This window comes from Crotalus tigris, unplaced genomic scaffold (assembly GCF_016545835.1).
Source record: "Crotalus tigris isolate CLP2741 ecotype Arizona unplaced genomic scaffold, ASM1654583v1 scf7180000017814.3102382, whole genome shotgun sequence".
NCBI lineage: Eukaryota > Metazoa > Chordata > Lepidosauria > Squamata > Viperidae > Crotalus > Crotalus tigris.
Genome location: NW_024096652.1, coordinates 1,243,107 through 1,268,585, shown reverse-complemented (window position 1 = coordinate 1,268,585; position 25,479 = coordinate 1,243,107). Strand labels below are relative to the sequence as shown.

The 25,479-nt window shown below is 40.3% G+C and overlaps 1 protein-coding gene across 1 annotated transcript in view; it reads left to right on the top strand.

Annotated features, from left to right (window-relative positions):
* XYLT2 (xylosyltransferase 2) overlaps positions 1-25,479 on the top strand; it is a 78,327-nt gene that overhangs the window by 49,687 nt on the left and 3,161 nt on the right. The window contains exons 11-13 of the mRNA XM_039342856.1: positions 7,522-7,640; positions 14,728-14,829; positions 18,178-18,342. Coding sequence (XP_039198790.1) covers positions 7,522-7,640; positions 14,728-14,829; positions 18,178-18,342 — 386 coding nt within the window. The remainder of the gene's footprint in view (positions 1-7,521; positions 7,641-14,727; positions 14,830-18,177; positions 18,343-25,479) is intronic.

Genomic DNA, 25,479 nt, shown 5'->3' with positions numbered 1-25,479 from the left:
CATTTATAATGTTCTGAATGCTCAATAAACATTCAATTTGTTGAGTAAAATACAGATGCTGAACCTGGATAGCTCTTTTTTGACCGTTAAACTACTAATACCAGCACTTGGGTCAGGCTTGTTGAACAGAATCAGGTCTACATCTGTAGACTAGATTAGGAACTTGGAGAAATATTCCAAAATGCAGTAACAAATCATACTGGTACAGTTAGTCCTTGATTTACAACAGTTCATTTAATGATAGTTCAAAGTATGTACACACACATACACACACACACATACACACATATATATAATATGTCTGAAGATAATGGGAGTCAATAGTCCAACTAACATGAAGAATGCATCGTTGCAGATACTGATTATGTAATTTTTCTTTTTCTCTCCTCCCTAAAAGCTCAAAGTCTATCATCTTCAACACTTTGTGAGTTTTAATTTTAAAGGGACAAAAAGTTATTCCCAAGCATGAACAAAGTTTGAGTTGGTGTTCCATAGCTGCATTTCAGAAAACAGGCAAAGCAAAACAGACAAAAAGTTATCTGAAATCTGGACAAAAAAAAAGATTTTTTTAAATTTAAATGTAATTACAATTTAATTTTAAACTCCTATAAAGTCTCTCCAAAAAGCATGGAAGGAGGTTTTAAAATTCATGTTTATCAAAACCTCATCTCTTTTTTATCCCCCAAATATTAGTATACAAAATAGATGTCCCAAAGGTCACTCTCAATATGCACCACTGCAAGAAAGGCTGTAATTCATAGCACAGGGCAAGCTCAATTCCTGGGCATTGCAATGTAGAGCTAGGAAAATTCCTGTCTTAAATTTGGGAATCACCTTAGGTCTGACCGTTGTCACTGCATAATTAATGAATATCAAAGACTTAATATGCTTTAATATGTTCTGGGTATGAATGCCAAATAAAAGCATCCCCCGTCTTCACACTTTGTACCGTATTGCCTCATTTTAACCAAACTCCATACCGTGTAGCAATTAGCCCACATATTACAAACACTTTGCATTCCCCCCCACCCCAAGATAATAGAAGCTACTAAAACGTTCTCCCAACTGTCCGGTTAAAGTTTGTAGTTCTGCTTGGTTTCGTTACTTTAGGCAGCCAGAAGTCAATAATTCGGGGGAGTGAGAAATTACGTTGCACATGAAAAAAAAAAAAAAAAAGATAATGGACTGCCAGAGGAGGCGAGGGAGAACGTTCCTTTCGCTTCCCCTCTCCGGGTCCACAGTTTCTATGGCGACCGCCGACACAATGTTCTATCCCGAGAATGTAGCGATTCTCACTTTGAACCAATCGGGATGGAGAGCGTTCAATCAGTAACCAATCAGGAGCGAAGCCTAGAAGATAGGCGCAATAAGGCGATAGTGCTAAGATCTCTTGGTGAAGCTAGCGCGGGAGTCTTACATCCCAGAGTCTAAGGTAGCGGGGGGAGGGGAGCGGAGCGGGAGGTGTTTTTGTAATTCCTACCCGGGATCCGAGCCTCTGAAATAGCCTTTGGGGAACATCGCACTCCATCTCAAGATTTTGCTACTTGGCTGGGAATGCCGGGCGGCTGAAGCTAGGCCCAGGAGGTTTAAAGCCTTTTGAGTGATTTCAATTAAGACGGGTTAACTGAACGAAATCCGAAGGAACTGTATAATTATAAGATCTTACGGAACGTTAGAACTGAACTATAATCCGAAAAGTATCGCAATAGCTTTTCGTCGCGAAAAGGGAAGACAACCGAACCGGCTGCAAAAGAAACGAATCCGATGCAATCGCTTTCGGGACAAACCTACCCTTTGTAAGAGAGCGGAGAACAAAACAAAAAACAAAACAAAAAAAAACCGCTTATTCCAGGAGTGATCCAGATGTTCTTCCATCAGGCCTGCTCCGGAGGGAAAAGACTCGGAACCGGCCTTCGGCCTGCCAGAAATCTCCTTATCAGAAGCGGAGCATGCAAATAGAAAGAGAGGCGAACGGGATCACCAGGCACAATAGGAGAGGCGGGGGCGGCACCCAGCCGCTCCTGCACTGCCCAAGGAGCAGCCTGAGAAAAAGAAGCTATCGGGAACTAGGGCGGACTGAAAAGATTGTAGCTGGCCGGCTGGTTGAAAAGACGAAGCGGGACTGATCTGAAGAGCCGCGGGTCCGGCAGGTGTCCCTCCATGTGGAGCCTCCAACCAAAAAGAGAGCAGGGAGAAGGCGGCGGACTCCGGCGATGACCCAGCTAACCTTGGCCCAGACTAACACATCTGCCAACACTGGTCCTATGGACAGTAATATCGTGGCCATTATTATAGCTACCAGTGAGTATTTTGCACGCCTGTCCTCGTCCTCTTTTTCTTTTTCCTTTGGGATTGATGTGGTTGCCTTCGATTCTCTTTAGAAATGTAGAAAAGTCCACTGCCTTCCCTCCCACTTCATTGTGTTGCCAAAAGCCATGCTGTCTTCTGTTCTCCCTCTCTCGGGTGCATGCACATGGTTGGTTTCTAGCTGGGCTCTTATGGGCTGCAGTGCTTGTGACTTTTTTTTTTTTTTTTAGAAAAGTGGTCTAAGTAAATACACTCCAGGGGCATTAGGACTAAGGAAGGAAACAGATTGGGAAAAGCTGAATTACAGATATAATATTCTGTTTATCGTGGCTCTAGAATCAAACCCAGATTTCAGTTGCAGAAGTAATGCTGTACTAAGCCATTGCATATTTGATCCTGGTTTGCTCACTAACCACAGTCAGCTGGGTATATACATTGTATTAAGATGTTAACTATGGCTATTTGGCACTAAATCAAAATCAAACCAAGCCACATTGAGGCATAGTGTCATGTGTGAATTAGCCAGTATCTTTGTGCATGGTGCTCTCTTGTATCTGTGTGAGAAAATAGGGAGAAATCATTGTAGCTCCTTGGCAGGGAATTCTAATTTAGAGCATACAGTATTCATATAGGTCCTACCTGTGCTGTAGTTTATTTAATTTATTTGGTAACTTTATATAGCCACCCATCTCACAATGTGACTCTGAGCAGAGTACAAAGTTAACAACAAAAACAATGCAACAAAATAACTGAAAACATTATAATAAAAATCATTTGAAACACAATAAAAATCATTTGACGCCATAAACTGTTTATAATATGCCAGGTGATTCATTATCAAAATGTTGACTTCAGAAATTGCCTCAGCCTTTGGACAAGCTGATCAAGAGTCATCACGTAGCCATGTGTTGCTGACATATTTGCCATAGGAACAGGATATGCTGTATCGTTTATTAAGAAAAATATACCATCAAAATCAAATGACTTAAGGCTGCAATTAGGGCACCAACATTTTCTTTTTTTCTTTTTTTGTATTTTCTTTGCATGAAAATATGTAGATGGAGACCTAAGTATAATGCTTTGTATTATCAAGCCAAAATCAAAATAGATGTGTTTATATTTTATATTTTTGAAAGCCACAGAAATATTTCTGACTAATGGGTAGACATCTTTGAAATTCAGTCTTGCATACTTCTATAGCTCCATGAGAGGAAGGAGCAGGGGCATTAAGATGGCCAATGGGATGCAGGATGTAAGGAATTGTGCTTCAGTAACCTCTGGAGGCCATGCATTTATACCTCTGCTACAGCAAATTGTATTTTTATCCACACTAATAAAAAAATGTGAAGACAATTTTAAGCAAATAACAGTTACAGATTCTTCTATAATCTAAATAATTCTGGGATCCCTGATTGTAGACAGTCTGTCCCTTGCATCCTTCTTTATTGTGCATATTTTGTTTGAGAATGTAGAACGAAAAGAATTTGATCATATTTTATAAAAAAAAATGTTGGAGTTTCACAACGTGACAGTGTCCTGTGATACTTACTGTCTTAACTAACCACAAATATTGACAAAGTTATCCATCCCTTAGAAGTTTTTTTTATTTTTAGGATCTTTTCAAGATGGTTCAAATAGAAAATATACCTACCTTTCAATCAAAAAAAATGCCCCCAAATTCATAAGGTAGAATAACTAAGAATAGTATTAAAAACACAAGTTGTAATTGTCATGAAATGTTATTTTTTTAAAAAAATTGTGCTTATTTATAAATACGCAGCATTAAACACACCAATGAAAAGAAATCAATAGATAAATTGGAGAAACCTAACCTGCCCGATAGATAAAAGCATGCTAGTGATCACAGCTGGTATTAGGTATATTTCCCAGGATAAAGAGTTTTACAGTTTGAATATAGCTACTTTAAAACAGCCCCTCCTCCAGTCCTACCAAATGTATTGGAATAACACTCTGTAGAAATGCACAATTTGGCTTCAGAACATTTCTTACTTAAAGATTTCTCCCTAGGCCAAAAGCTACATTCAGTGTCACATGAGCATATATATCTTTTTGCCTTGTCTCCTGTCCCAGATGTGCCCTGCAAGGCTTCCTGGTTTATTTTGTTTCATTAATCAATAGGATTCCCATTGCATCCTAAACCATAAACTTTGAAGCCTGGGTTTGCAGAACACTTGAAGCTAAAATCAAACCAACTACATAAGTTAATGTGATGCGTGAATCACAGCTGTGTAGCAAACAAATTGGAGGGTTGGAAGAGACCTCAAAGGTCATTTTGTCCACTGTTTTGTCGACCCAGGAAGTCTACTTCTACAGCACTTCTGATAGAAGTAGCCATCTATTCACAAACAGTGCTTTGGATCAAGAAATTCTTTCTGGTGTTTACCCTGATGCTTTCCCTTATCATTTGAGCTGATTAAAGTTCAGACCTTTCAGGTGCAAGAAAGCATTTTTTCCACCTATCATTTATCTTCTCCTGTTTAAGCATAAATGTTCCCTTTTTTTCCTTAGTTCCTTTTGTGTTAGATTGGGAAGACCCTTCAAGCCCTCATTTTTCCCTGAAGCTCACTAGGTGATTATCGTGCTTATGCTGTTTGGAGATAATGTTGAATGGATGGATGGATAGGATATTCTTAAACTTTGGTGCCTCAAATTGGACACAGTACTTTAGGGTCAGTTGGCCAAATCCCCTAATGCTCTACTTGTGGTGATGCAGTATACATTTGCTCAAATTTTCTGACCACTAATTCTTGTTTAACTTCAAAGCCCAGAGATTTTTTTTTTTTCCCCCACATGCATCAATATCAGTCCAGGGGTATTACTTCCAGTCTTGTTCATCTGTTTTATCTTAAAGCAGAAATTTAATCTTGGGTGAACTTCATGTTGGTAGTCTTGGCTTTGTTCTCCATCCTGCCAAATCAACATTGGTGAATTGGCTTTTTTAAAATACAATTATTTTGGGACTCATAATTTAATTTGATCCTGCTTGCAACATGAACATAGTGCTGAGCAACCACATTTTTCCAGAGCAAATCAGAAAAGCTAATTTAAACTAATAAAATCCCAATAAATACAAAGCCTATGAGAATTCTGCTGACTCCATGGACTCTAAATAAATTCCAGTTTTCTTTCTATTAACTTCATTGATCTAGCCATATTTGATGCAGGTTATTTAAAATCAGTTTTCTGCATGTGAAATCGGGATGCTTAAATTAACATCTTAATTAGAAAAATAGCCAAAAAATATAAACATTTTTTGAAAATGTTCAATTTGTTCTTTTTGAACATATGCCTCAACTGACAGATCCGAATTTTAACATTAATTTATGAGCTCTATTACTGTGACACTGCAGAGAAAAATATAGTGCAGCAGCCTGTTGTATTTTCTAAACTGTATTCACCCAAAGTCTTTACACAGTATTTCCCACTTCTCCAGAAGTGATAGAGTAGACTATATCATCCAGAATTCCCAGAAGCTAATAAAGATAGTCCTCAACTTATGACCACAACTGAGCCCAAAATTTATGTTGCTAAGTGAGAAATTTGTTAAGTAAGTTTTGCCCCATTTTATGACTTTTCTTGCCATATTTGTTAAGTGAATCACTGCAGTTGTTAAATTAGTAAACACGATTGTTAAGTGAAACTGGTTTGCCCATTGACTTTGCTAGTCAGAACGTTGCAAAGGGTAATCATGTCACTCCAGGACAATGCAACTATCATAAATATGAGTCGATTGTCAAGCATCCAAATGTAAATCACGTGACTTTTTTTTAGTGCCGTTGTAATTTTGAACAGTTACTAAGCAAACTGTTGTAAGTCGAGGATTATCTGTAGAGATATTGAGAGTCATAGACCAATATATGTGAAGACATCAGATTGTGAAAATGGAACCAAATAGAGTTTAGCTAAAATGAAACTGCTGGATTCATCTAAGAGCTGCAGTTAGTGATGTTTGGTTTATTTCAATGAATTTCTTCAGAAACAAATTACAATTGAGAACTTAATATCTTGTGCAGGAAGGAAATGTTATCATCTAATCTTCACAAGTGGTAGAAATCTGGACATGCAGAAATAAAAAGCATCATCCAGAGCTCCTCATTCCAGGCCTTTAAAAGCCAACGGGACTGCTGTGAAGTAAACATTCAGTAGAATTACAGATTCTAAAGGCTGGAAGCTTAGTCCTCTGTGTTCAACAACTATGTAATTGCTGATATTTTTACTGCACTATGTGAGATATAGAAATTTCACTTAATTATTTGTCAAATGTTTCCCTCTTACTGAGCACTATGTAGAGTAGAATAAAGAAAGGCCTGCCCACGAATTTATGTTCTAAGAATAAGGAAAAGGGAGAGGCAGGGATTAAGGAGAGAGTAAATTGGTAAAGCAAAACCTGGTAAAATAATTTCCTTCCTTCCTTCCTTCCTTCCTTCCTTCCTTCCTTCCTTCCTTCCTTCCTTCCTTCCTTCCTTCCTATTAGAATCCAGGGATGAAGAAGTAATTTGGGAGGAAAGTCAAAACTGATAAATAGTAGAAGTAATTTTACATTTAAGAAGAGCAGTTTGGTCTGACAATGCAAACATTTTGACTGCAATCTCCCCATATCCCTGTCAGTAGACTAAAACCCCTAGTCCAACCTGATACAGTCCATATTGTTGATATCATTTGCAGCCAGCACTGTTGAAGATAGTAGGAGCTGAAATTTACTATACCTGAAGATCACCAATTAAAAGAGAATGTTAAAGGATATCTCTAAAATCCTTCACTAAGAAGACCCCTATATCTTGGTTATAGTAGGGATTTATTTGACTAATGTACAGCTATATATACCTGTAGTTGTATTAAAAGAAAAAAAAACGTAATATGACGGAGAAAACTATGCCTGATACCTTGATTTTTAAGATGTCCTTGGCGCCATGGGCTCTCAAACTGATTGCATTCCCATTGCTGCAATAATACATTTGCTATTTCAGCTTTGGGCCTTTTGACTTCCTTGCTTTTCTCATTGGCATTAGAAGTATCTTTAACCATCCTCTAGGACAGCAACTCTCCTCATTGGGGATGACAAGTGTGGTAGACCTTGGGGAAGTCTGGGCTGAAGCTGAATACATACTTTGTAGAGATTTTAGTGAGCTTGATGGTGTTTGGAAACTGCAAGATGTTTCATTGTATTTCCCTTTTTCTCTTCTTTGTTATCAGTTTCTTCCTCTGTGTTCATTGTGGCCATTTTGGTGCTGCTGCTCCTTTTGTACCACCGGGACCCTCTGTGCTGCCAATTTCTGTGCTCTTGCCGACTCTTCCAGAGCCCTAGTCAATATGTGAGTATCTTGCCCGTTGCCTGCTTCTTCAGGTTTGATCAGTCTCCTTTGCCCACCAGGCCTCACCATTCCCCCGACCATTTTTGATCCTGGGTAAAGAGCATGGCTGCCTCTTTTGTGTTCTGCAAGGACTGGAGCCCACACACTGTTTCCCTGCACAGTCTTTGGCAGGCCTCCCTTTGCATGGTTGTCATCTCACCCTTGGAATAACAGAGTCTAGTTTTTCTTTCTGCTGACTGAATAGTAACTCCAGGTCTATTTACAGTTCTCTCCTGCCAAGTTATAGTGTTGCACCCAAGGAGTGCCCGTTTACTTCCCACTCTGTCTACAAACAAAGCCTTTTCACCTGAGCTTGTCCCCAGTTGGCTGCTTTTGAGGGTGGGTGGTACTATCAGGGAGTATGAGAACAGATGGTAAGGTAACACTGAGAGGGAGTCGTGTCAGGAGGTAATGATGGTACCAGAACTGTGCCCCTCCTTAGCTTTCTGGCCCTTTCAGCCCCAGGCCTCCTCTTTTCCTTACAGGGATGGAAAACAGCAGGGAATGCTCTGTAAGGAACTTGTAAATGCAGACAACCCCATTCTTCGTTGTCAGTATCCCAGCAACCAGCTTTATACCTTTCACAGTTCACGACTGGGGACAGCCAGAAAGAGAACATTCTCCTGAGTTCCCCCTTTCTCTTTTTTTGCGGAGGCATACCGTGGTTGTTTTTTTGGTTTTTTTTTAATAATGCTTGTTTGCAAGCACTAAAGAAGTGGAACCAAAAGGAATCCAGAATGGGTGGATTCACTGTACCTCCTTCCCATTCTCCCATCCTACCTCACCCGATCTCCCGTTAAAAATTCCAAACCCTCGGAGGGAAGCCTGAAATCTATACAGACTTGCAATATGTATGTATTTCCATATCCAGAGGTACCCTTATATACTGTATCTTGCTCGGTTACAGGATTGACTTGTAAAATAGACCTCTCCTGCCCTATGCCACAAAATGCCATGCATCCTACCACTCTCAGCAAAATATCTGGTTTTCTATCATCCACATTTAAAGTCCAAAGAGCCTGCATTTCAAAGAAGGTGTTGTAATGATAATTGTGATGCAAATAGATTTCTGACCTGCTCTACTCTCTGTTGGGTCTACTATTGCGACCCCCAACCTTTTGGGCACCAGGGATCGGTTCCGTGGAGAAAGGGTTTTCCACGGACCAGAGGTGGCGTGGTTTTCCATCCTGGCTGCATACTGTGGATGGGACTTTGTGCAGCCCAGTTGCTGGCATGCTACAGACCGATGCAGGTCCACGGACCAAGGGCTGGGGACCCCTGGTCTATTGTATTTCCCCATTTGTTGCAGCAACAGTCCCTTGTAGGTTTCCAGTTTAAATAGACCATAGAGGCCAAGCTGTCTGTGATTTAACATCAGTCTCCTTCTCCCATAACTGTAGTAAATGTGAAATTATGGTTTTAGTTATCCCCTCTGTGTTCAGAAGAATGGAATCATTATGTAGTAAATCTAAATCATATGGAATTATGGAAGTTAGAGATACAGTGTCATATCATTCTGTGTAGAAACGTCTTGAGAATAGCTTGGAAGTAGCTGGCATCTGTCTCATCTATGATTCAGCCGAGTGTTTTGTGATTAGCTTTTCTTGGGACAGCTTTTTCTCAGGAAGTTCTTTATTACCAAATGTCCCCGGGGTAAGTGGAAAGGCTGCCTTCATGCAACATTTGTTTTTCTTAAGCAGCCCCTGCTCAATAAGGAAAGAAAGCTTCCAGGGTGAAAGTGTGAGAATTAGCCTGGTCATCCTAGCTGATTTTATATGCAAAGGCACGTCAAGGTCTCACGGTGGTTCTTGCTGATTTTTCTTAGAAGTGCCTCAGCCTAAGAACTATGTTTGTCTCTGTTTAGAAGAGCTTTCAAAATTTACTCGTTTTGTTTTACAAGCGGAGGTCTAGTCAAACTATCTGGTCTCTGAGAGCATTCCTGTGAGTAGATTGATGTCCCCAAGGATTTATTTCTCATAGTGGTTCTTGCTTATTTTTCTCAGAAGTGCATCAGCCTAATTGCTATGTTTGTCCTATGTTTAGACGAGCTTTCAAAATGTACTCATTTTGTTTCAAAAGCTGAGATCCAGTCAAACTTGGCTTGAAGAGTATGCCTTGTGACTAGATAGATGTCCCCCAAGGACTCAGTTCTCTTAATCTCTTGAAAATCAATTGCCTGGAAAGAAATCACCCCTTGCTTCCAGCCCATATGGATATCCTTTCTTGGATAAGAAATCAAATGGCTGGACAGTTTCAGGGGAAACATACTGATACTTAATCAGAAGATTAAACCTAGCCGCTGTTTTAAATAATGCATAGAACTATTACTGGTTTAGTCATTGTTTGCTGAGTTAACCACAGTTGACTGGTTTTGATTTGTTTCTAAAAACAAACAAATCACATTAAAGCAGATCGGCATAAAAAATATATCCTGGCAACTTTTTCTTTAACCTGTTGTCCTCTGTGTGTATTGGAATGTCACAGAATTTTCAGTTACCAATCAAGCAGGAATTCTTAAAGACTGTAGTGTTTGGAGAGGAACAGATAGGGGATGGATCCTTTAAACCAGGGGTGTCAAACTGCCAGCCCGTGGGCTGGTTGCATCATGCAGAGGCTGCGCCCACCCCAGCTCTGGCAATGCAAAAAAAGTCACGATGTGTCACAACGTCACGTGACACGGCAAGTTTGACACCTGTGCTTTAAGCTATTGCCTGATTTGGAATTATCTGGCCAATTATACTTTTTAAGTAGGTACACATATCCCATTTTTTTCATGTTTACATGCCTATTTACAAAGGTTTCTGAAAAGTTTGGTTATTTGATGAAGGTAAGACTGCCTTGAAAATGTTGGTCTGTGGTGGTCCTAAAGCAGTCGTGCTCAGCTCAGGTCCGGTGAATCTATGCCATGTGTCAGTTAAACTTGCAAAACCTAGAGCAGTGATGGCGAACCTTTTAGAGACCAAGTGCCCAAAAACCGCCCCCACCGCCCACAGCGCCACCCACCACTTCCATGGCCCACTGCAGATCGCCATGGCGGCCCAGCAGCGCCATGGTAGCCACGCCCTCTGCCCACGCCTCGCATCATCTGCGCACGTGGGGCACGAGGGCAGAGTCTTGTTAAAGTCTGCCCAGCTGCTATGTCCTTGGCAGTGCTGCTCCACGTGCGCCGCGCCCGGGGGTGACTCTCCTCTGGGGGGCTGATGGTGAGGAGGGGGCTGTGGGGAGAGGCAGGGCTGGGGCGATGGCATGCATGCCACAGAGAGGGCTCTGAGTGCCACCTCTGGCACGCGTGCCATAAGTTCGCCACCACTGACTTAGAGCATTGTTTAAGATACGGATTTTAGCTCCCAGCCTGTAGATCTTAAAGTGGCTGAGGTTAAGAAATGCTACCCTAAAGCAATATCTGGCTTCTAGCTTATTTTTCAAATCCAAGATTCAGATTTCAGACCAAACATGAAATATCTCATGGGTGGTGGTGTTCTTTGTTTTCTTTTCGCTTTTTAGTTTGTTTTTGGTCTTTTGGTTTACTTGGCTGGCCTTAGCAATGGGATTAATTGGCAAACTAATATTCCTTTCCACTTGTCAAGGCTTATCTTCAAATAGTAGGACTCTGCAGTCAATTTTGTATTTTAGGAAAAAGGGGAAAACGCAAAATGGAGGCTTTCAGCTCTATTAGTCATTCAGATTCATGCTTTATATTTCTTTAAAACGTGACAGGTCACACACTGCCTACTATGCCTAATTACAATTTCCTGTCCCTCCTCCAGAGAGGGCTGCCCCATTGTTGCAACAAAAGACTTTCAACCACAATCAAGTGAAAACTCTCCTCTCCAAAAGATTCAGACATGGAGTAGAAAAACCTCAGGGAAGGACCAGTGATGGGGATTTTACTAGAGATGATTCACTTTTATTTTCACTGTGGCTCCTTTAGTCATAGCTCCCCATGTGATCATTGTTCTTTGGATAGGACTTCAAGAGGGAATGCGGTCACAATCATTTTGCAGTTGCAAACATAGTCAGTTGCATATGCAAACCTTTGAGAGAATGGCACCACGCTGCCTATAGGTTTAGTAAAATAATATTGAAATAATCGAGATGGCTGGCGCTTTCTATAGTCAGAGAAACAAATCTCTTTGAATATGTTAGAACAAAAAGTTATATTAGAGCAGATCAAAAATGTGGTCTAGTCCAGCACTCGAGTTGTACAGAGAACCCTGGAAAGAATACAAGAGGAGCTTGAAAACAGTCATATCCTCTGGACTTGCTCCTCAGTAATCAGAACTGAGTGGCATAATTACATAGCAATCATCAGGACTTCTGTGTTTAGTTCATTTGTGAGTTCATTATTAAAACAAACTCCCTGGAAATGCACATTCCTATTTATTTTTTAGAATATCTGCGCTCCTTATCTCTGAACCGCCTTATCTGTCATATTTCTGTCTAGCTATCAATTTTAATAGAAAATAAAACAGATCCCAGAAATCTGAATCAGATCTTTTGCAGCTTCAGAGAATATAGTAACACACACACATATACACACGAACATAGAATGGATCCCACTTGATAAAAAGCATCCACAAAAGAAACCTAAAACAAGATGGATTGATGACATCAACATTGCTATTTTGCCCAAAGAGCAAAAAAAAAAAAAAAAAAGCTTGGAACTGTATTGGTTGGAAACATACAGAAGAGGCCTTCATCCTGCAGAGGATAGACAATGGCTAAAATGATGATGATGATGATGATATATACACAGAGAGACAGAGAGAGAGGGAGAGGGAGGGAGAGAGAGAGAGATAGTCTTAAAAATAGAAAGGAAAAAGCTTTCAAATTCTGCTTCATGTGGTTTAAATATTTGCTTATTTTTACATGAGCTTTCATATTTTCCAAATGTAAATACATTTGGAAAATACGTTTACATTTCTCCTAATTTTTCTATTAGGCTTTGCCTAATATATATTTTTAAGTATTTTTCTAATAGAGTATGTTTTTGTATCTAGGGTCCATTTCTTAAACCTTTAGTTGGAGTATAATTTTATTTAGATCATTATGCAAATTTGGCAAAGTTACATCAAACAGAACTAAATAAAAAAAATTCTTCCACGTACTTATTTAAGGCCATATGTAAGTATCCCGAAAACAACAACCCCAGAATAAAAACAGTACCTTTAATGTGATACCCAATCAAAGCCCTGCTTTTGTTCTCTCCTTGTTCTAGGAAGTAGGATTACTGCAATATCATACTGCCAGGTGGAAATATCCAGACCAGTGTAGTTTTACTCAAAACCACAAAAAATGCACCCCTCAATGAGCGATTGAAGAGAAGTTGCTGTCTGAAAAAGGAAATGTCGTTTTGCAGAGGCATAACATTTCAGCTGACGTGGATCTCAAGAACAATGGCACTTTGCACAGTTATAAGGAGGATTAGATGAAGACAATAAGCATTCTGGTGGGTGGGCGGGGCTTACTATGAACATGCCTTCCTCTATGTGGGAGAAGAAACACTTTCTAGACATCTTCTCCCATCACAGTTGTGATTGAGACCAGTGTTGACCCAGTATTGCTGCATTTAGAGTGGCTTTCTCCCAATGTATAAAATGATTTACAGTCACTCGCATAGGTATGCGTGACATCTCTGCCAATCCAATCAGTCTTGGGGCATTTCTGTACCCAAGCATAATGCCTACCACTCATCCTTGAGTCAGCAGGAAATAATACCAGCTAGGAAACGCATCATCTCCATGTGATCCTTCTCCTATCGCATTTTCAACACACTGCATTCACCTAATTTCTCTCCTGGGTTAATGGGTGGCAGAGACTAATGGATTTTACCGACTTGAGGCTGCCCTTAGATAGTGTTGGAATAAGAAGGAAAATGCCACTTTAGCACTGGTGCAGCTAAGGGCAATTTAAGCCTGCCTTACTCATGAGCTGAGAATTAGAGGAAGGCAGCATTATGGGGACAGAGCAAAATGTTTGCGAGGCCATTATCTGTGCAAGTGGGGACTAAAACAGCCATCTACTCTCCAGTTCATTCCTTTTACTATAATTCCAACTGTAGAGGAGACACACAAAGGCTCACCCTCCAATTGGGACACTGAGGGAACTCCAGGTAGCTTCACTGTAGTTACAGCAACCCAGAGATTGTTGGAGAATGGAAAAAGTGTGCAAACTGTGGTCTGTCCATTGGCATCCACAATGGAAGGTGGATAAAACCGGCAAGATGGTGGCTGCGGCCTCAGGATTCAAACTTCCCTCTTTCACATGGGCATTTATGTCAGATGTATAGGCAAAGAGGTTGGACCTGCACTGCAACCCTGCATCCAACATCTTGCCTGTTTTAATCACATCCATGAAACCCCCAGAGGTGGCAGATGGCCTATCAACCTCTGCTTAAACTACCTGTTGCCTTTGGGCATAATGGAACATTCTGGGGCATCAACAGCACCACCCAATAAGATTAGTCAGCCACATCAGATTTTGTATGTGCAACAATTGTGTCGTTTTCATCTCATTTTATCTCTCAGGTTTGGCTGGTCGAAGAAAGAGTGAGATTGGAAACTCCTCCCACCCTGTTGAAAACCACACTTTAGAGAAATATGGGGCATATCGTCAGGGGGCTTCCATGATCACGAGCAGCCTTATGACTCTCGCTGATGGGACTATTTCTCAGCTCATAGAGAGCTGCTGTTAGTGTGAGGGAGAGAACAGAGAAAAGCTCAAGAGAACAACACCAGTATACCGAGAGGTGGTTTGGGATACTGTCTTTATTTAGCAGCTGTTATTTGGGAATTTTGTAATGGTGAACTTGCCCTGTATGTTTCCATTTGGGGAAAGCAAAGTTTATTCCTCCCTTTCCTACGCATACTCCATACATTTTAGTGAAATATATAGAATGGGCTCCATAGAAAGAATTCAGTAGAATTAGTATTTCTGTAGATCACTTGCTAGTTCATGTTGAGTAATAGGTTGCTTTTCTGGTCTGGAATTTCCAGAAGAAAAACACAGCTTTTGTTTTTAAAATTAAAATTCTCCTCCCATCCCACAGGAATGTCCTCCTTCTTACTTCAATAGCAACCAGCGACTGGTAGGATCCCAGTCTGGAGCACAGCGAATGGAGACAGGTGCTGCTGAAAACCATAGTGTCCAGGTGGGAGAGCCTTTTTTTATGGACAGATGGATCACCTAGAAAAAGGAGATGGGTACACAGGGGGAAAGGCATGGTTGGGTTGGGTTGAGTATAGTAGAGGAACTTGGCCATGGGGCCTCAAAGGAAGCATAATGAAGAAACTGTTTATCTGGATAACCACATGAATGTGGTAAAATGAATTTAATTATTATCTTGTTCTTCCTCCATACAGCCTATTGATTTTTTTTTCTCCTTTACCTTTCCAGTTGTCTTTTGAAGTAGACTGAGATGAGGGCTTAGAATTTTTAAGAAGCCTTTGTTATTTTCACAAGCAGCTCAAGGCAGCAAATATACCTAATACTCCTTCCTTCTCCTATTTTCCCCATAACCACAACCCTGTAAGATGAACTGGGCTGAGAGAGTACGAGTAGCCCAAAGTCACCCAGCTGGCTTTCATGTCCAAGGTGGGACTAGTACTTAGTCTCCTGGTTTCTAGTCTGGTGCCTTAACCACTAAACCAAACTGGTCTTAGCAGGAATTTGGATATATTTGTGAAATTGCAAATTATCTGAATGACACATTTAATATAATCATCAGATAAGCACTGTTCAGTATGGGTCAGCACAGATGCTACCTATCATTAGGGTATAAGATATCTCACTAGATAGCAAGAAAAGAATCTAATAGAGTTAACACTGCTTTTTGATCAGGCAAAGATGATAGAAGTTGGCCCCATTAGTACTAGTGTGTGGTTAAGACACACTAAAGACTGGGGCACTTTAGCTACCGTACAGTACTTTACAGACTTTTTAATTGGGTAGCAAGCTAGATTGTTCCCTTTTTTAAATATAAAATACCGCAAAGCACTTGAATGGTTTTGTTCAGAAAGGTGTAGAAGTGTTGGTCTTTCCTGCTGCCAAACGAGGCCGGTTGGACAACAGATCCAATTACCTGCAATCATCATAATCATAGATCATGATTGCTGAGAATTATGGGAATTATAGTAGGGTACAAGTAATCCTGGATTTACGATCATAGTTGAGCCCAAAATTTCTGTTGCTAAGCAAGACAGTTGTTAAGTGAATCATTGCAGTTATTAAGTTAGTTGTGAGGTGAATCTGGATTCCCTATTGACTTTGGTTCCCAAAGATGATCACATGACCTTGGGACACTGCAACCGTCATAAATATATGCCAGTTGCCAAATGTCTGATTTTTGATGACGTGACCATGGGGATGCTGCACTGGTTGTTAAGTAAGAAAAATGGTCATAAGTCGTTTTTTTCAACACAGTTGCAACTTCGAATGGTCACCAAAGAAATGGTTGCAAGTTGAGTATTGCCTGCATATATATATGGAGTTTCTAGATTAGGAAAAAATTCATCTTCGATGCAGTTAAGTTTGGACTCCTTTGACACTTAAAATTAAAGGTTAGATGTATTAGAGCAGCGGTTCTCAACGTTTGTGTGACGGCGACCCCCGTCACACAAACGTTCTGCGCATGTGCGACGCCGGCCCCTGAGGGGAGGAAATGGCGGATCGCCTTCTTTGGCGACCACCGAAAAATGGTCGATCGACCCCAAATGGGGTCGCGACCCATAGATTGAGAACCGCTGTATTAGAGGAATGTTATTACTACAATTATTAATGTTTGTATTACAGTACTATTATATTGTTTTTAACTGTTGTTGGTTGCATGCCACTCACAGTCGTGTTTAATGAAATGGGCAGCTATATAAAGTTGCTAAATAAAAAAATACATATTTTAACATGACAGCCATTCTTCACACTCATCTGAATTACTTGGCAGTTTCTTCTTCACTGAACAATGAGGTGCCGTTTTTCTAAAGGGTTCATCTTTATAGCTACAATGGCAATCAGGACCAGAATTTCTACTCCTCAGTGATGCAGTTGTAAAGTGTGACTCATCACTTAATGATGGCAATCCCTGCAGTGCTGGTTGTGATAGTTAACTAAATCCCAGAGTCATTGGAAGAGGCAGCTTCCTGTCAGCTTCTTACAGCTAAGTCAGTGGAGAAGCCAGCAGGAAGTCGCAAGTTCCAGGGGGCTGGCAAGCAGGCCAGCAGGCAGAGGTGGGCTGTTGCTGAGTGGGGGAGGACACGAAGGAGGCATGGCCATAGACAGAAAGGATGCAAGGGAGATGCAGCAAGGCTCAGTGAGGGTACACAAGCATGTGAAGGAGGCGTGCTGTGGACTTGTGAGGGTGTGCAGAGATACATGAAGCTGAGAGGGAGGTGAAGCTCAAGGAGAATGCATGGGGATGTGCAAGGAAGGTGCACTCAGGGTTGGGAACAGTGCATAAGGATTGGAGCGATGAGGCTACAAGAGAAGCACAGCCAAAGTTGGTGTGTGTGTGCGCAGGGGTTCAATAGGGAGGCTCAGGGAGGGTGCAGGAGTGGCTGGCACAGAGAAGCTGGGGGAAGATATGTGGGTGGGGAAGACTTACCCCAGCAATCTACAACCTTCCTTGCTGGCTTCCCCACTGATTTTCAGGGGAAGCTGGCACAGAAGGTTGCAAATGACAGCCGGGATTGTGGGATGTTATAACTGGTTGTAAGGGTGAACCAGTTGCCAATGACCCAGATCGCGATCATCCTTATTGAAATATGGCAACATATAGCTGGTATACAGGTAGTCCTCAACTTGCAACCATTTGTTTAGTGACCGTTTGGCGTTAGAGCAGCACTGAAAAAAAGTGACTTAATGACCGTTTTTCATACTTACGACGGCTGCAGAACTTCCATGGTCATTGGATGCTTGGCAACGGTCGCAGTATCTCTAGGGTCACGTGATCATCTTTTGTGACCCTCTGACAAGCAAAGTCAATGGGAAGCCAGATTCAGTTTACAACCGTGTTATTACATTAACAACTGCAGTGATTCACTTTGAAATGGGGCAACATTCATTTAACAACTGTCTCACCTAGCCACAGAAATTTTGGGCTCAATTGCGGCCGTACGTCGAGGATTACATGAGTGGAAAGAAATTTATTCTGTCTCATAAATTAGCACCAATCTTCTTGCTGCAAATTGTTGGAGTACTCTGAATGCTTGCTTACTTTAATGCAGGGGTCCTCAAACGTGGCCACTTTGGTAAGGCTTGTGGACTTCAATTCCCAGAATTCCCCAGCCAGCCATGCTTTAATGGATGAGGCTGATTTATAGACACTGAAAGGAAGAAATCAGTGGAGTTATATTAGCCTCGGTTCTGACCTTATATCTATTTAATAATAATAAGTATAAACCTAATGTGGATGCTTGCCTACAGTATGCATACTAAACGTGGGCAAAAATGTCTTGTAAACCTACCATGCTTTTGAAAGATGACTTTTCTTCCTTTGCATATCTAGGGGGATGAATTGTTTTGTGTTGGAAGCCCCGGTAGCTATCAGCTTCCCCAGTGGGAGCAGCCTCACCTACCAAGCTATGAGAGTGTACGAAAAAAGGATCGGCAACGGGAGATCCACCAGATGATTGCTGATAGATTTGGATTATGGGCAGAAGTCTCTCCAGAGGTGAGCAATCAGTACAAAATAGTCTCTCAGGATGAAAAATGTCTATCTCATATCTAGTTCTATAAAATTATTCCCCTGATGAGGTATTTATAGAATTTCTTCCAAGCACTTTTCATTGAGATAACATGGGACTCTGCTCCATTTTTTTCTGTTTTTTTTTTTTTTTTCAATCCTGGAGGAAGGAACAGAATGTTCCAGGAATTTCCAGTGCTTGCCACTTGTTTATATTCTTTCTGGTTAATGATTCATCTTGTATCTTTTGAAAAGTAGTCTTTCTGTCTTCTGCAAGGAGCTACAGCAGACAAGAAGGCAACCGTGCATAAGAGATCTGTCCATTTAAATGTTCACACCATAAGTGAGTGGGTTGGTTCATGGTGAATATAGCCCCGGGGGTTTCAATAGAGGCAAATGGCTTTATCTCCAGCTTCTCTCACAACCTTGTGCAGGGCAACAGATCATGAAGATACTAACATTTTTAGTCGTTCCTCATCTTGCTACAGTAGCCTTTGGGATCTTTCTGGATATCTGAAATAATTGGTGCTTTTTTTCAACTTTGCTTCAGCTTTTTATCCATCCTTGTCTTGTTAAGATTTCAGCTAAAATATATGTAATTCAAAGTAAACCATGTGGGTCCACATTAAACTTGCAGTGTTTGTGTTGTGTTGGACGAAGTCTATCTGTTTATCCAGCCTGTAGCAAAGAGCTAAAGCAAGACCTTTTCCCACTTTTACTTGTAATCATTTTACTGCAAGGTTGTGGAACCTGAAATATGTTTTCTGCAAGCAAAACTGTCCCTGAACATGTTGCTCCTCTCAGTTTGCAACCACTCACCAAAGTGCGGATAGGAAATTTGTGACTCTTCAGGGCTTGTTAGATGATTAACTCCCTTCAGGTCAAGTTGACATGGCTAATGATAGCAGATGATGCAACTTGTTGTCCATCATCTGGACAGCTGCATTTTCTTAATTCATCCATGCAAAAGGGAGTGATTTATCAATTTTTCAAAATCCATTCTATTCCAGATACCCAACCTATCCTAAATCAAGAGAAATTGCGATAAATGCGTAATTGTATTGGTTTTCCTTGACACAGAATGCCACTTGCTTTTATTATAGTTCTTTCTCAATTATTTAAAAGTGAATTCAGTCGACACCAGTGAGACTTCCAACCTTGAGATTTGTGTGCAGGATACAGCTTGGCTTATAGTTTACTATGTCATAGGCAGACATGTGAGACTCCTTCAGCCCCCATTCAAAACAGCTGTTCAGAGTTCTCCCTAGTTTTAATTGAGTTTATTAAAAACCCTCTGGCTAAGATAGCAGAGCAAGAACTTACCTGTGCAAGAAATTGAAAGAGTGGTGGAGCGGTTGAGGTGTTTGTGAGGTTAGTGTTACCTTTAGCCATGGACATTTGCTCAGCGACTTTTGACTAGTCACACACTCTCAGCCATCCAATCTCAGAAGGTGATTGTGGAGAAAGCAGAAGATGAGAATCCTCTGTATGTCCTCTTATGTCTCTGAAGGAAAGGTCAGATGTAGATAAAATAAACAATACTATTGATAAGGGATAGTGCAGATAAGGAATCCTGGAAAAGAGAAGAGGGAGGTTGTATTCCTAATGTGTTTTTGAGGGAAGGCAGGAAAAGCTAGAGATGGACTGTATTCCTGGGGTCTCAAGCTATCAATAGGTCCCCTGTGACATGTATTCTGGCTGCTCTTTACCCAGTATTCTAACTAACCCATTCAAGACATCAGAGTCTTTACTATGCCTTGTAACAGGGGTGTGAGAAATTAAAATAGAAACAAAACTCATCTTGCCTCTTCTAACAACTAGTGGTGTGCAAAATGTTTTGAATCTAAAATGTTTCAAAACACTGGTACAAAACACAATGTTTGGAGTTCAAAATGATTGTACTGAGCATTTTGGAAATGTTCTGGTCCTACTCAGGCTGTTGTGAAAGTGTTCTGGCCTTGAAAACTGATCTTGAGATGAGTGGAGCAATATCTGAAAAGTTTTAGGAAAGCTGGAACAAGTCTTTTTTGAACTGAACAGCTAAAAAAATTGCACATTTCGTAAAAGCATCAGTGCCCGCCGAAATCAAAAGAGTCTATGAGAAGGTGCTTTTCTCTGCTACTTTAGTCAGAATAGTGATTTGTTTCTAGCCTCCATGCACTGTGGTGAAATGAAAGGCTCATCCTATTGCTGCTGCTTTCAGGGCTTCAAAATCTACAGAATTTGTTTGACAAGAAGTGATAATAGGAGAAAAGAAAAAAGTGCACGGCCCCTGTGCAAATATGACTCCGTCATATCACTGGCATTTGTTTAAAACTGTGGCCTCATATAAGTGCTTTGAAGCCTCATTTCAAACAATTTTCAGTCTGTCCTGTGCTGTAGTGAAAGAGTTAATAATCAGGGTGAGTGATATTGAAATTGCAAGGAAATAATTGCTTATAGCAGAATACTTAACTGAGGTGAAATAGCACCAAGTTCACTACTATGAATGTTATCTTGTATATAATTATTAGAGAGTCCATTCAATTGATCCCAGTGGAATTTACAACCTAGATCCTTTACCTGGAAGTAAATGTTTTTGAAATCACAACCTGGAACTCTATGCTGGGACTTTTAATGGCCTTGAGCCTTTAAATATCAACAAATAATAAGAGCAGTCAGCAACCTGAACACCAATTACAACTTATATTGCACACTTAAAGCACTTTTTACAGATATATAAGCCCTTATATTAGCACATAATTTAGATAGGCCAAACGGTAGATAAGTAAGAACTCAGGTTGGAACATGCATCTAGCTTCAAGTCCTTGTACTCAGATCATACTTCTGTCCTCAAAATTCAGCGCTTCTTTCCTCTCACCCTACCTTTTCTCCCTGCACTATGTTGAGGTTTATTTTCTCCACATGCCAAACCTGAAGTAATGGACTTTAGAAAGGGAACTCATTGTGAGACATGAATAGAATGCTTTGAAAATAAATATTCGCCAAAACTTACAAACGGAAGACAGAAAAGAGAGCAGATAGAAAAATGCGGGGTAGACAGAACCACCACCAGATGGATCCATAGCTGGCTGACCGGCCGTACTCAGCGAGTGATCCTCAATGGAACTGCATCTATATGGTGGGAAGTGTGTAGTGGGGTGCCCCAGGGCTCTGTTCTGGGCCCAGTACTCTTCAACATCTTCATCAATGACTTGGATGAAGGGATAGATGGGGAACTCATCAAATTTGCAGACGACACCAAGCTGGCATGAATAGCCAACACTCCAGAAGACAGGCTTCAGATACAGAAGGATCTGGACAAACTTGAACACTGGGCACTAACTAACAAAATGAAATTCAATGGTGAAAAAAGCAAGGTTCTACATTTAGGCAAGAAAACCAAATGCACAAGTACAGCATAGGTGGCACCATGCTCAATAGTAGTAACTGTGAGAGGTACCTCGGAGTCCTAGTAGACAATCACCTAAATATGAGCCAGCAGTGTGCTGCAGCTGCCAAAAAGGCCAACACAGTGCTAGGCTGCATTAACAGAGGGATAGAATCAAGATCACGTGAAGTATTAATACCACTCTTCAATGCCTTGGTAAGGCCACACTTGGAATACTGCATCCAGTTTTGGTCACCACGATTTAAAAAAGATGTTGAGACTCTAGAAAGAGTACAGAGAAGAGCAACAAAGATGATTAGGGGACTGGAGGCTAAAACATATAAGGAACGGTTGCTAGAATTGGGTATGTCTAGTTTAACGAAGAGAAGGACAAGGGGGGACATGATAGCAGTATTCCAATATCTCAGTGGCTGCCATAAAGAAGAGGGAATTAAGCTATTTTCCAAAGCACCTGAAGGCAGGACAAGAAGCAACGGGTGGAAACTAATCAAGGAGAGAAGCAACCTAGAACTAAGGAGAAACTTCCTGACAGTTAGAACAATTAATCAGTGGAACAGCTTGCCTCCAGAAGCATTAAATGCTCCAACACTGGAAGTTTTTAAGAAGAGACTGGACAGCCATTTGTCCGAAATGGTGTAGGGTTTCCTGCCCGAGCAGGGGGTTGGACTAGATGACCTCCAAGGTCCCTTCCAACTTTACTATTATTATTATTATTATTATTATTATAGGTATTTCTGAATTGCATCTCTAGCCACCTTGACAGGAGTGAACAATGCCAGGAACTGAAATTCTGTAACCCTGGGATTTAAAAAAGGATGTTCTCCCTTTCCTTTCCTAGAAAAGATGTTTCCTCTGAATTAAATAGGTTGAATATCTTTATAGGCAAAATTTTTGCCCTAAGCAAGGCAGGACAGTTAATGTTTATTGTGAGTGCCATTTCTTTGCACAGATGTATTAGAGCTGCTGCAGAAATTCATAAGCAACCTAGCATGCTTATTCATTTCTCAGAATCATGGCCAAGTGTAAGTTCAGCAATCATAGCTTATTTGCAGTAGCCTCTCTCTGCGTTTTCTTATTAATCTTTTGATTTATAGATTCTTTTAGTCTTTAGGGCATGTTTTCACAATTATATGGATTAGACATTATTATTAGATATGTCACATTCCATCTCAGTGCCAAGATACCCAGACAATAAGAACAGCAGAGCAGACTCTTCTGCTTTTTAACAGTTAGAGAGAAGATAATTAGGAAGATTTTAAGCAGGTGTAGCTTTTCCCATCCTTGCACAAAACAATACTGAAATTTCCCTGTCCCTGTGTAGTCCTGAAATATTGTATGTGTGTATTTTTGACATAATAGGTGACAATCACTCCTGTTCTACCTGTCTTTTTCTAGATAAGATAAGATAAGCTTTATTGTCATTTTTTTTTACTATGAGCACACTGGCTCACGTTAAAAATGAACTTCTGTTGCCTTCTCTCAAAAGAAAGTATATATCTACCAATACACATATGTACCATACATATGACGTCTGTCTGCAAAACATGCTCCTAGATTAGAGCGAAACGCAGAACAGACTGATTTATCCTATACTTGGTAGACTGGGTGCTCCAGCCAACATATATACAGGTTTTCCTTCCAGAAACCTGTAAAATCTTATAAAAACTTGGCTGTTCCCGAATGCCTTTAGGATCTCATTGATGGGGAATTATTGATGCCAGATATGTGTCTGTGAATTACAATATTCCATTTTTTAAAATGTATTTGTTATTATTGCACTGATTCATTGCTACTGCCGATGTGCATTGTCTTTCAAGAAGAAGACAGTTCTTTTAAAAATATAAATGAAATTAGTTTTGAAATCTCTCATGCAACCCAACACGTTCTCTGATTAATCAACTGTTTTCTAGACAAAAGGGTAAAGGCTTATGGAAGAATTGTCTCTCCCCCTCCCACACACACGAAAATTGTTACAGAAATTCTTAGTTAAAATGCAGGTAGCATTGTTTGCTAAACAAGTCCCTTCTGTTTGCGGAAGGCTCTAGTGTTGCAATCCCAGTGAATCCATGCTCTTGCTGCTGACAAATCAGCTGGGCATAGCAAGGAATATAGTATCTCTGATTTGGCTTTCCCTCTTTTTAAAAAATCAACACAGTTTCTCCCTTTGAAAAAAAAAGGAAGGTGATTACGCAAAACCCAAACCCTATCTTAGGTTAGAAGCTCTTTAAACGTGTGGGTGAAAGCAAATAAGTCTTTAAGTTCTCTTGATCCAAAGCCTCTCCTCTATCCTTATTTTTCATCAGAAAAATAAGATTTGTGGGAAGTTGTGATGGAAATGAGGAAGAGATATGGGGATATTGGCCCTTCTGATAGAAATTCTCTTTTCCTCTTGGTGTGGGGAGAAACTTATTTTATCAGAAGGCTCCTACCACTATGGTAGATTTCCGGGAACCACAACATAAAGAACCTAAGTCAGTTTCCATTAGTAGGTTTAAAACCTTTAATCAATTAAAAAATGAGTCCCTCATTACAGTAGCCCAGATTTTAAAAAATCATTTGTGTGTATGCAAATACAAGATAGCATGCCCCTTCTTTTATTTTTATCCACTACCATATATACTGGCACCTTTTAAAAACTAAGCATGATGCAAAGGCACGTACCTTTATTAATGGACAATATTACAGCCTCACCTATGTTTACCAGAGTTTCCCTTGTGTTCAGAAATGCTTACTTCCAAATAAATGGGTGCAGGATTACAGCTTAAGTATAATTAAAGCATTGGATGACAATCCTAGTTTACGTAACAAGTGTTTAAACATAACATTTAGATGCCAATAGAAAGCTATAGACATACTTCTGGTGGATTATATTGTAAGCTAGATGCTTATCGTATTGCACTGCTTTGCAGTTTATTTCATTTCCTTTCGTGCAGTGTATCACTTGCTCAGCTGCTCGGTAATTTAATTGCAACAACTAAGGGAAAATGCTATCACACTTTTTTGAAACATTTGGCATGTTTACAAACACCCACTTCACACACAAGGAATATGCGTTTCCTGTGCTTGAAAGATATATATATATATATATATATATATATCTAACATAGTAAAAAAGTAAAATAAAATAAACCAAATAGTAAACAGTGAAAAGATAAAATAGAAAAAAAAATAGAAAAGAATAATTTATTTAAAAAGTTACAAAGAAGTATAAAGAAGCTGCTAGGTTGACTAGAGGCCTATGTACTAAGGCAGGGGTAGGCAACCTTGGCTCTTTTATGACTTGTGGACTTCAACTCCCAGAATTCCTGAGCCAGCTTGGCTGGCTCAGAAATTCTGGGAGTTGAAGTCCACGAGTCATAAAAGAGCCAAGGTTGCCTACCCCTGTACTAAGGAGAGCTGACCAAAGAAATGGAAATGAAAGCTGCATCAGAAGGAAAAACGCATTAAGTCCATTGCACTGGATTGCACTGTTCTTGTATAACGTGCAAAGGCTGAGATCACCCATTGCTCCAAACCATAAACCATGGATTAATAGGCATAATGAGTGGGTCTGCACAATACCCAGGTTTGGCTTATTTTAAAAGAATTATGTTACTTTGTAGTAATCAGGAGAACTCTTCAGACAAACACATCTTATTCAAAGGCTTTTGTGCACTGCAGCTCCCTTGTTCAGAGGCACAGAGTGTCTAAATTGAGGCAGGATTTAAATTGGAGTACAATGGGGAAAAGAAAGG